Source organism: Nymphaea colorata, chromosome 3 (assembly GCF_008831285.2).
Source record: "Nymphaea colorata isolate Beijing-Zhang1983 chromosome 3, ASM883128v2, whole genome shotgun sequence".
Classification (NCBI taxonomy): Eukaryota; Viridiplantae; Streptophyta; class Magnoliopsida; order Nymphaeales; family Nymphaeaceae; genus Nymphaea; species Nymphaea colorata.
The window spans coordinates 17,305,382-17,317,979 of NC_045140.1; the positions used below are offsets into that span (position 1 = coordinate 17,305,382).

General features: G+C 36.6%; 1 protein-coding gene across 1 annotated transcript; it reads left to right on the top strand.

The window, feature by feature from the left end:
* Nucleotides 1–4,297: 4,297 nt before the first annotated feature.
* On the top strand, nt 4,298–12,322 carry LOC116251485 (phosphatidylinositol/phosphatidylcholine transfer protein SFH11-like). The gene is made up of 11 exons (XM_031625792.2): nt 4,298–4,525; nt 4,718–4,746; nt 6,730–6,813; nt 6,979–7,032; nt 7,175–7,252; nt 7,835–7,888; nt 8,741–8,800; nt 8,952–9,047; nt 10,012–10,113; nt 10,280–10,360; nt 11,548–12,322. The coding sequence occupies exons 1-11, from the start codon at nt 4,303–4,305 to the stop codon at nt 11,860–11,862; spliced, it is 1,176 nt and encodes a 391-aa protein (XP_031481652.1). The 5' UTR covers nt 4,298–4,302; the 3' UTR covers nt 11,863–12,322.
* Nucleotides 12,323–12,598: the final 276 nt, after the last annotated feature.

The following is a 12,598-nucleotide window of genomic DNA, read 5'->3' on the forward strand; positions in this document are numbered from 1 at the left end:
TTTACCATACAAATTTTAAATTTAATTAGATCTAGTTTTCAAAAATTTTAGTTTAACCTATATAAAAATTTTAAAAATTTATATTTCAACCCTAATTAAAATTTTGAAATTATAATTTAACTCTTACGGCAAAAATTCTCTAACTCTACCCCTAATCCTGATATATAGGCCAACAGGCATTTGGATGGCCCAAACTGGTGAAGTTGGTAACAATACTTTTTAAAGTTATTTAAGAATTTAAAAAAGAAACATGGTGGTGTTTGATTTGCTATCTTATTCTTGACATTGAAAGCTGCCGTAAACAGGTTTGACAGATTGTTCCGATTCCACTTCCGGATACACACTCACTATCCTTAACCTCCTTTATACCTATTTGAAAAACCATGGATAAAAAGTCCCCGCCTACAACCGACAACCTTTTCCGTGACAAACTAAAATGGAAAATGGCACCAGTAGCATACAACTAAGTTCCCGGTTCTCCTTCCGATAACCGAAATGATACGCTGTATCAGCTAATATGCATGAATTCCCTCGTATCGGACCTTATTTGTCATTTTCTAAATAAAAGAAAAATAATTGTTTATTGTTAGTTTATTGAAATATTGGGCGATACGGAGCTAAGCGAGCCGATGCTGGTTCAACCTGGCCTGAATCGGCTTCAATCTCGTTGCAGAGAGAAGCCGATACGCACGGGTATCAACCTAACCATAGATGGTGAATCGTGTTTGGGTTGAGGGCTCGGATCTGATTATGTAGGGCCAAAAAGAGGAACATTCCTTGCATATTTTATCTTCCACTGAGAGTCTTGATTCCATAAAACTTCTCTTTTGTTAAAAGGAGCTTTGGTTCTGTAAGCACTTCCGCTAGGTGGAGCACATAGTCTAGATACAGTATAAGTTCCACTGCTTTGGGTGGGTGTGCCACCATAATCACAAATATTGGCATTTAATTGATATTGATGCGTTGAAATAACTCTTTATGTACATGGAAGTCTCTAAAATTGGTTTTAATGTGGCATTCACATATTGTTTAATAGTCCTTAGGGGTAGCTAATCGTTTCATATTCATATTGTTTTTTTTAATTTGCTCCAATCTTCAAAGCATATTCATGAAATAATTTGTTACTATCGTCATTGCCACGAAAAGTTACGAACTGTTTTATGAATCTGCATTAAAATTTGTGGCAGATTCATCTGACACTGTTACATATAGTTTCATATAGTTTCATAAATCTGTCTCAATTTAATTTTTAGGTTAGATCAACAGAACAATTTGTTAATGTTCTAATAACAGCTTTTGAGAGTTGCTAGCAATGGTTCTCATATCATTCTTATATTATAGTCCTACACCCACTAAGGGCGTGTTTCGCAACATTAATAGCATGGTATGGTTTCATTTATATTTTTTCTTATGAAATTTTTCAAAAGTATTTTTGCAAATTTACTGCCCCTAAAAGAGAAAAAAAAAAGCCTTTCTAATTTCAGTATATTTTTGAAAAAAAAATGAGATGACGAATATTTAGAAGAATATACGAAATATTCCTTGGCTGAGACTCTTTTTTTTTTTAGTTAAAATCTGTGACGGCGACTGCGGGCGTGACCACGCACGCTGGCTGCATGACCTGATTTCGGGTTCGGGTCGGTCAACCCGGATCTTCATACGTCCTTTATTCGGGATGACGCCCTCTCCCGGATACCCGAAGCAGCTGATGACGTCACGCACCGACCAGTCAAGCGTCACGTCCGGCCGGCCGCCGAGTCCTCTCCTGCTCTCGTCGACGTAAAAGTGGGGCTATGTTTGGTAATAAAAAAAATTAAAAGTTATTTTCGGACATGAGAGAAACGGGGAAGATTTATAATTTAAAAGACAAAAAAAAAAAGATCCTTTAATTTGGTCCATGATTTTAGCGTTATTTCAGACACCTGACCAGTGCTTATAAGGTCCTACGTTACATCGAACCGTGAATACATTGATAACCGATCTCTCATCAGCCTGCCAACCCAAAGGATACAAATTGATTTTAACGAAAATTTGATGTCTTTTTTACTAATTGCAATAATTGCACCATGAATCTGCAAACCTTTATCTTGATATTTATAACTCAATCAAAATCCCGTCATCTCTAACCTGAGATCCATCCATTTGAAGCATAAACAGGATATTAAAATCGTGGCTTTTAAATCCTACATTTAAATAAGGTGCAAAAGGGTTTATACATTTTAATAAATTTAATTTATGCACCAGACAGAAGTCCCATAGTTTATATAGGTCTTGTATTTACCAACTGGAAGGAGTTCACATGATCTATGGTTTAGGATCACCGGGGATCTAAGATTCATCGATAAAGAGTCGGGCTCGAGCCAGTTTGCAGCCCATGTCCACAGTCTAGACCGAACCTGACCCGGCTCGAATAATAAAATATACATAAAAATAATATTATAAGATATAAAAATATAAGATAACATATAAATATAATTAATTTTAAAAATAATATATGTTAAAAATAATATTTTAAATAAATTATTACACTGTCTGGGACGTGCCTGGCCCAACATCCAGAGCTTGGGCCTACACCCAGGCGCGGACCGGGTACTCAACTCCATGTCTACCTTTTTTCGAAAACATGGAAAAAGATAATTTATGATGAAGGGAGATTTCGGATCCACCATCCATGGGAAACAAACGCCGCCTTACCTATTATAAAGTCAAATAGTCCCGGATTTTAAACTAGATTCAAATCCACACCATTATTCAAAATTGATAAAAACATAATATAAATATATAACTTAAAATTTTGCTATAAAATCAGTCTGTCATCAACCTTTCTTTGAAAAAAAAAAAAAAACTATCATCCAGTTGGCTAGGAGCTAGAAAGTTAATTAAAGGCCAAAACATGTGTGAAGCTGGCAAAACAAATGCATCTTGGACTTTAGACCTAATACTTTCTCATGAAAAGTTAAACAGAACGACCATAGTCCCTGAAAAGTTATATATAAGCACAAAAACATTCGCATGAAAACAAAATTATATGATTTTTCATACTTGCATGAGAGATAGACCGAGTTATCTTGTCAAAATAATAATAATAATAAATATTGCTATGCTTGCTTTTTACAAATAAATTAGCAGATAAGTCGTCGGCGATGATTGAGGCCACGGAAGAAGCAAGCAAGATCTATACCAGGGCCCTCTTGAAAGACTTTAAGGCCTTTGTTCTTGTCATGGCCGACAATCGCGGCCATAATTAAAGTGCTTCAGTTTTCATTAAACTCCAATCTTTGTATTGCCTCTGATTTCTTTTCCTATCATAGTTTACCAAACTCTCTCAATCACAACTTCAACCCTAATGCTCATATATATTTATATATATATATATATATATATATATATATATAGAGAGAGAGAGAGAGAGAGAGAGAATGTTTGCATTGAGTTTTCCCACTTGCCTTTCACATCACACTACCTGATATGGCTAAATAGTGGGAGAAATTTGTTTTATATATATATATAAGGAATTGGTAGAAACCAAAAGTTATTTTAAATAAAATATAAACATCTTAATATATTTATAAAAGCTATTTTGATATGAAACATGTTTTGAATCAAATTGTTTTTACTTTTTGTTATCAAAATGATCATCTCATGGAAGACATTCTTTTTTGCTTATTATAAAAACACTAATAAAACCTAAAAAACGATCAACTTAATATATATTTTGCATAACATGATTATATTGGTATGGTTAGATTAAAGAAAAAACATTTTAAATATCATATTTAAAGAATCTAGTTTTTGTCCCTGACTTGTGGGTCTGGTTTCTACCAACAGTGACTTTATATAAAACTGAATTCGTTCAGCCATTTCCCTTTTTTGCCTCGAACATAATTTCAAAAAAAAAAAAATCCAAAAAAGTCCAAGTAAGAAAGGTTATGCCCATTAATGCCAGTTGGAGTTTTCTCAGCAATAGGGCGATGGCTTCTAGCTGTGGACAAACTTGATATTTTCTACCGGGTTATCGTTTTCCCAGCATACAAAATGACATCTAGTTTGAAGGATTTTCCTATGAAACGTTTTCTCACGTGGAGAATCGTAGACTTTCGCCCTCCGCTCTTGTGGTTACGAGCAAACATGTAACTCGCTCGGTGATCAGAGAGTAGTTCTTCTGTTGGCAATTAGAAAGAAAAATAAGGTCTCGAAATGTCCTTTTGAATCATGTTAGGACCTTTGTGAAAAAAATTAAGCAGCAATCTTATACAGGGATTGGGTAACGGAATAAAAAGGGAAATAAAAGGAGGGAGAGAGATGGGGGGAAAAGAAGGAAACACTTCTGGCTTCCTCCGAGCCTGCCTCTCCTCTCCTCTCTCTCTCTCTCTCTCTCTCTCTCTCTCTCGCACACACACAGACGTACATTTCCTCCTCCGAGAAGGGAGAGACGATAATTCTTCTGTTGTGCGGATTCAATACGAAAAAATGGTGAATATCTCCGCGGATTCGATCCGGCAATTCGAGTCTCTCATCGATCAAGGCGATTTTCTTCACTCTGCTCTCTATGCCCTTCTCTTTCTCCTTTTTTCCCCCTCAAAATTCCGCCTCTTGGCTTGTTTTCTCGTTCTCGCTAAACTCTAACCGCATGTTTTGCTTCGTTGCATCTTCCTCCTGTCTTGGATTCGGAATGCTGGCCTTCTGGCTCTCCATTTTTTACCGGAAATTCGTACAGTGGACGAGTCACTGAACAAGACGTTCGCGGTGAGTGATCGCGCCTGAATTTGTTTGATTTGTCTGGCTTTTTATCGTACTTTTCGTGTGGATTTGTCAGATCTTGTGGTTTTGCCTAGTTGTCCAGATCTCTTATTTTTTAAAAGCTGGTGGAATCGGCATTTAGAACTCCGATATTTCTTGGTTTGTAGCTTGTTCTTGTGTCTAATTCGATCATTCGAGTTCCCGACGTTATTGTGTTGTACATTCTGTGAGATAGCTTGTTCTGTGAGATTTGTGTTTGTAACTGATGCTCATTCTTATTCTAGCGGGCCCTTCTTTACAATTCACGGCTCGCTCTCCGAGTTCTTCCTGTCACCGCTTCGCGTTGGTCATTCTTCGCTTACGTTTTAAGGAGTGTTTTGCTTTTCTAGTTCGGCTTTCATTTTCCTTTGTATCTTATTCTTCTCTGGGATACTTCGCACTGATGTTTTCCTTTGTCTCCTTTTTTATTGTCAAATGACAATAGCAGATTCTTCAGTCTTGCAGTTTCAAATTAGTTTTCTTTTTTTCTCATCGGAAACTAAAAAATGCGCTTTCCTCAATCCTCCTTTTCTTTCCTTCGTGAAATTAACATCAGCTTTTACTCGAGGAGTGTTTCCTTCTTCTCTTCTAATAACAAGAGTAAAATTTATCTTAGTTGTATCTTGTTCTTCTTTTTTGAGGCTGTAGAAGGTAGTAGTTACTTCATCTGATACAGTGGGGGTGGTCAAAGGTTCGTCTACGAGTTTTTGGATTATGAGATAGCAGATGCTTTAATTGCGTTCATCCTGCAATCTAGATTAATCCATTATATTGCCTTAGATTTTGGTGCGCTTCCAAAAAGTTTCTTCTTTGCATCCCTTTGGTCTTCAACCGAGAATGTCTGATGCACAATTGCTCATGTTTTCATATTTTTTGGTTCATCAATGTTGTTGCTATCTTCAGTCTTTTTTGGTTGCTTTCAGTATCAGCTTCCTTGTGAGATCCTTGGTCACAATTATTGCACAAGTCCCAACCTTTTTTGTGCCTTAACTGAGTAGTTGCTATACCCGACAGGGTCTTGGTCTCTGCTTGAGTAAGGAACCGGAACCTATTCTATTTTGGGATTCTTCAAAATGTTGAAAAGTGACAATTTCTTGAACGGTTGGACCTACAGTTTGGACAAAACCCTGGCATTCTATTGACCTTGTAATTAGCTTTTTTTCATCAAGAAGCACTGTCAGCTGCAGCATCTTGATGCAGCATTGTGCTTCTGTCTTCCTATATAATGGTAAAAATTTAAGCTTAGTACTTAAATTTGCTCTTGAAGTTTGAGTATTGTGTCTCAGAAACTTTTTTTTATTTGCCCTAAATGTGAAGCAATGAATGTGCCACACAAACCAATTGCATGTAAGTAAATTAGGTTTCACCTTGTCACTGATGGTTTTGATGTTCCTTTCTAATACTAAAAATAAACTCTAACAGAGTGGCCATCTTCTGGAACATGCTTAATTGTTCAGTGATGATGACCACCTGATCTTTCCTTGAGGGAAAAAAAAATGTAAAGATCGATTCTCCAATCCCCTTGGATTCTTGGACATCTAATTGCAATCTATGATCAATTTGCTGCACTTAAAAACGTGTTGCTTGTGGGCTGCATTTGGTAACCCTTACACTCTTTTGATGACTGTTGGTGTAGGTAGGAAGTTAGAATTTTGAATATGATACTGTCCAGTCTTCAGTTGTATCTCCACCACCTTATCATGCAAACTTTTTGTCATTTTGTATTTGCAAGGTTTATTTCCAGCAGTTTCATTTTCATGCCTGATGCCCCTGATGTTAGCTATTTTCATTAGTTACAGGGCACATGATAAACTTCCTAGTTTTGACTTTGTGTCGTTTTCTTCTCTTCTTCCACGGTCAAAAATTTATATAATTTCCTCCTATCCAATTTAAGCTGTTTAGACTGAAGATCATATATATGCAAGCTAACTGAGCTTACTGTTTTTTCAGAACGTGCATCTGGGGAACCGAGTTGATACATTAGTAAGATTTCTGAAGGCCAGGGATGGGAATGTTTCAAAAGCGCATAAAATGGTTAGCTTGCATTTCTTCTTCTCAAATTAGATCAGTGACTTCTTTCATTTCAAGAGAAGCATAACACTTGCTTTCCTTCTATTAAGGGGGAATTTTTTTAGCTTCTTTCATTGGGAAAAGTGATGAAATTTAATCTCATTTATGGAACTCTGGTTACTATTGTAGTTGATGGATTGCTTGAACTGGAGAATACAGAATGAGATTGACAGTATATTAACTGTGAGTTTCTCATATGCTTCCTCAAAAGTTTTCTAACATGGGTAGCTCCACGATACTCCAGTTTATCAGTTGGATGTTTTTTCTTTTCCCTCCGTGAATACATGTTCTCATGATTTGCTTTTCTGCTTTGCTTTGTCCTCAGAAACCTATTGTTCCAAAAGAACTGTATGGAGCAGTTCGCGATTCACAGCTCATAGGATTGTCTGGATACTCGAAAGAGGTTGGTACTTAGCATTTTTACTTTCTTAAGATGCCCCTCTTTTGTGCTTAAAGCTTGGTTCTAGCTTTGTTCTTGTGTTTTTGGATCTAGAAAGAGCATTTATTGGCAACTTTCCTTGGAACTAGAGGATATCTGCTTGCACTTCTAACAAGTCTCAGTTAATTGTAACCTTCCAAAGATCTCAGTTTGGCTTTCTTTCCAACAATTTCTCCTTAAGTTCCATAAGTTTCAAGCTTATGCTTTAGCTAAGGTTAAAATGTTTTAATTATACTATTAGATAAGCAGAAGCATCAGCTAAATGCAATGGTGCATCTCCTTTTTTCAGAGGCTGCGTAGATATTAACAGTCCAAAAGTCCTACCTTGAGATTGTTCTTTATTGAAGGCAACTATTTCCCGAAGGACAAGAAATTGTTCGCTGAAATCAAAGCTAATGTCAGCCTTCTAAAATCTTTGTTACCATGTCTTTACTCTTTATAAATGAAAGATATCAGGATCTACCATTCTTTTGCAGTTGCAGTACGTTTGTCACTTGTTGGTATGAGAGCTGTAAGACATAATAAATTGCAGTTTTTCTTTTACAGGGTCTTCCTGTCTTTGCAATTGGTGTTGGTCTCAGTACATTTGATAAAGCATCTGTAAGTGCCTGAGTTTCCTACATTGTCCTTTGCTTATGTCAGCACATGTACCAAATTCTAGATGCCATTTTCCTATTTGAACAGCAATTCACGTGATATCTCATTTCACTTGGTTTGCCTCAAATATTTATGCTCTTAAGTATGTATATGATCATAGGACCTAAATAATGCAAACTGCAAAGCATCATATGGTTGAGGATGTAGGAAGTGCATTTATGTAATTGCTGAGTCTGACATTCTTATTTATTAGCTTTACTTGGAAAGAGCCGTATAAGCTGTTCATGGAAGTCCAATACATTACGGTTGATGATTTATGTTTGCATAGACTGAATGTTAATATTTTTAACTTCTTACACTGATCAATTTTTAGCACAGTTGTAATTAGGAGACTTAAGCATCGGGACTAAGATTATAGATGTACATTACTGTTTTCCTCAGCCTATAGACATGTAATGCTTGTTTTAGATAATAGTACACGAGACATGGATCATCAGGCATGAGCGATGCTTGCAGATGTCAACAAACCAAGTTAGCAGTTAGTCAGATATTTAAAAGGAAGGATATTGTTTAGTCCAGCCAACAGAAAATTGAATTATGGAGAGAAAACAAAAAGACATCCAGAATAAGACTTAGACATCCTGAATAAGACTTCTCCTTCAGATTATGCACTTCAGTTTGGAAAAACTTGCTTTTCTGTACCATGAAAATAACAAAGAATACAATGTTACTCATGCAGGCCTGTTATGTAGGTACCATTTTTCAGCAGTTACCATTCTAAGACTATTTTGCTCCACACTCACGTTTTTTGTATTCAATTTGGACTTCAGTGTTCTTTGCTTTTCCTCTCTGTAGGTTCACTACTATGTGCAGTCACATATCCAAATAAATGAATACAGAGATCGTGTCATTCTGGTGAGTTTATTGTTGATGTACATACTAATTCTTTTATATGTTTCTCTGATGCAGTTATACCTACTAAATTGTCAAGAGAAAAAATGGTTACCAATTTGTTTTTGTTTCTTGTACCTGAAGTTTTCTGTCTGTTCTCATTCTTTGTTTTCAGCCCACTGCCTCAAAGAACAATGGCAAGCATATAAGTACCTGCTTGAAAATATTGGATATGACAGGACTGAAGCTTTCAGCACTAAATCAACTAAAGGTCTTCTTTTAACTGTTTAAGGTTCTGAAGAGTGAAAACTCTCTTTTTATGAGCTCTCGAGTTTTTCTTTATTATTATTATTTTTTCTATTTGTGAGGTTACTGTTCCCACAAATGTCTTGTTTTTCATTTTAATTGCATCTTGACTTACATAAAAAATATGGTTGATGTAATAGATCACTCCTGCTTTTAGGGGCCTTCAATTTTACTGCAGAGTACTTGATTACTTATGCAAATTCACCTGCATAATTTATCTTCAGCTGTCAGCACAGTTTTGGGTCGCAGCTTTTGGAAGAATCTCCTAGACATGTAATAGATATAGTTGGATTATGATTCAGCCTAGGTTCAAATTTGGTTAGTGTGGATCGTGATGTATCTTTTCCTTTTCTCCATGTTCTATCAAAAAAGCCCATAATATTTAATTTTGCGCCATCAATCCTCTAAAAGATTGAACCTAAAGACACATACACAACAAATTTATGTGTGTACTTACATATGTATGGAATTCAGGAGCATGAAAGTGAAATACAGACACACCCACACACATGTAAGTGTTCAAGAACCTAAAAGAGAGAAATTTTTCTTGTTGATCTTATTGCAGCAAGTAGAACATTATAATTTGGAAAAGGTAAAAATGTCCTTTATTTGTTATAGATGTTTTTTCTGGGTTCCACGTTTGGGACATATAATGCTTTCTCTTTCTCTTCCATAAGTTCAATTGATCTCTATCTTCACATAGGACTGCTTTTTCCTTGCATTTATTATTACTTGAGCCAAACAGAGGCAGAAAAAATATATGCGAAGCAAGTGGCTGCACATTCTTGAAGATTTTTAACAAAATTGCAATTTTATGGATGCCTGCACCAAATTTATTTAGTCTGCTATTTTTTATGAGCTTATGAATTTGTAAGATCTTTAGTCAACTATCCTTTGTAAATTAACAAAACGTGTCCCATGCAATGCAGCTGTTGACAATCATATCTACCATTGATGATCTGAACTATCCAGAGAAGACGGATACCTACTACATTGTTAATGCTCCATACATATTCTCAGCATGTTGGAAGGTGGTGTGTTTTTCTCTTAAACATTTTCGTTTATTCGATCTTTTTGCTGAATAGTTTTTTCTGACCTCTCTTGTAATAGTGGTGCATGTAAGCAAACTTGCTCTTGGAGATACTGGTCAGTCTTAGCATCGCTAATTTTTTCTTGTCCATTTTCTTTGTTGTATAGGTAGTGAAGCCGCTTTTACAAGAGAGGACCCGGAAAAAGATACAGGTTTTGCAAGGCTGTGGTAGAGACGAACTTTTGAAGGTAAGGCTCTATAGATTTTTTAAAAAGTTCCATAGGCAAAACTACCCAATAACAGACATTTATGGTTTTTCTTTTTACTCTTTAGAGAGGGTTTATATCAGTGGCATAGCCAGAATTTTTTTTGTGGAGTGGCACTACTACATAATAACTTAATTTTAGACCGTTCAAAAATTCTTGGACCCTTCAAATGTATAGTAAAATATCGAGGGGCATTAATAGGTAATAAACCAAATATATGGGTCCACATTGAGCAACTGCCTGCACAAGCCCACTGCCCACAATGACTCTTCCGCTGGTCCAGATGCTAAGTATTATTTTAGAGATTTTCCAACTTCCTGTTTCACATTCTTGTCAAAGTGGGGAAGTCCAGTTCCTGTGACGATTCTGCTAGTTGCTGGGCCTTTTACAAGGTTTATCGATTGCTTTATCTTTGTTTCATGGGGTTGAATGTTCGTGTTTCTGCACATGATTGTGTTCACATGTTGATTTTGGAACGTACTTCCTTTCATAGATATGCTTAAACTCAAACCTCCCTAAATGTGTATAGTTACAGAATCAAAAAGTTTGGTTATCATCTCCAATAAAAACGGATGGATTTTTTTCTTTTATCATTGTGACATGTCTCAGAATTCCAGTTTGACTCATCTCTTTGCATTATAATGTGTTCATAAATGATTAACTTGGTCACTCGGCAAGACAAGTTTTTGTTTACGCTAAATTGATAGTTCCTTGTTGACCTCATTGAACATTTAAAGTTGTTCTCTGGAGCATGGAAAGAGGTATATCATCGTTTAGTGCGTACCTGTTTCTAGTGACCAGCGATCTTGTGATGCAACTCCTTGCCCATTCTGACATAGTCACCTGTTTTATTGTTCATTGTTATATATCAGCATCCTTTTACTTATCTTGTTTTCTAGTATTATTTGAGAAATACCCTTGCCTTGATGTCATAGCAGCAAAATATCTATCAATTATCGATTACGTTACATAGAAAGCCTTGTGATTTCTAGTTATGCATCAGCGGTCTCACGCCAAGCAAATTCTGTTGGCTTTGTATTCAGATTTGTCTTCCATCGAGTTATCTCCATAATTTACTAAATAGAGTTATACAAGTGCTGGCCAATCTTTGGAGCAATTAAACAACGAAAATTAGCTCAACATCCTGTATATTTGTGGTTGTTTTGTAGATAATGGACTACGCATCCCTCCCTCATTTCTGTAGAAGAGAAGGATCGGGTTCATCAAGGCATTACAATGCCGAGGTAGATGACTGTTTCTCCTTGGACCACTCCTTCCACCAACAAATGTACAGCTATATCAAGCAGCAGTCGTTAGGTTCACAACTCACCATGCCCGCACCTCAAGGTTCTTTCCATGTGCGTTTCCCTGAGCCTGACCCTGAAGGATCAATGATTGCCGAAACTATTGAGTCAGAATTGCACAGACTTGAAGGTCAAAATTCACATTGTAATGCAGGATCTCTTAAGATCAATGGCGAGTGAGACCGTTGGAATAGAGGTACGTACAGGAGAGAGGAGTGACCCACTAACTTATGCGACCATTAACAGAGAAAGTGCTGCCGAGTGAGCTCTTTGAGTTTTGGGGACACCAAACCCCAGTGGCGGTTGTGAGTTGTTTTACGTCCGCAGCTTTATTTGGTGTAGCCTTCAACCTACGGAGAATTCTGTTAGAAAATCCTAATTTGCTTTTAAGCTTGTTTCTCAGTGTGAAGAACCTCCAGAAAAATTGGACAATCCATGAATTGACGCATGGAGGGGACTGAAGAATTATACTATTAGTGCAGTACATGTAGTGATGGGTTTTTGTCCCATTTCAGAAGGATGTTTATGTAGACTGTTTTTGTCCTTCCAACAATGGCGTCTTTAATATGACCATATGAAGCATGTAAGGAAAACCTTTCTGTGCAATCGAAGAATGAAGAAAAATATCTTGTACCGTCCATGAATTTATGCTGAGGAACGATTCGGCTACTATTTCTTCTTTCAAGGAACTGCCTGTGATTTTTTTCCCTTCACGACGTCTTCAGCAGGTTACTTCTTTTCGAGTCCTTGATTTTTCTTAAAATCTGAAGGCCTTGTGTGCTATCAGATTTCCTTGGGCTGACGCTCGTTTCAAGATATAACTTACCCCTTTACCCGTGCTAACATCCTGAAGCGAATGAAAGTTTCCCGTTCTCCTCTCTCTCTCTCTCTCTCTCTCTCTCAAACTAGAATACAT

Bases quoted from the DNA above. Each gene is read 5' to 3' on its own strand.
- LOC116251485 (XM_031625792.2), top strand. From the start codon at position 4,303: ATGGGGGGAAAAGAAGGAAACACTTCTGGCTTCCTCCGAGCCTGCCTC. The intron at 4,526-4,717 runs GCGATTTTCTTC...AAATTCGTACAG, and splicing joins CGAGTCTCTCATCGATCAAG to TGGACGAGTCACTGAACAAG. The intron at 4,747-6,729 runs GTGAGTGATCGC...CTGTTTTTTCAG, and splicing joins CACTGAACAAGACGTTCGCG to AACGTGCATCTGGGGAACCG.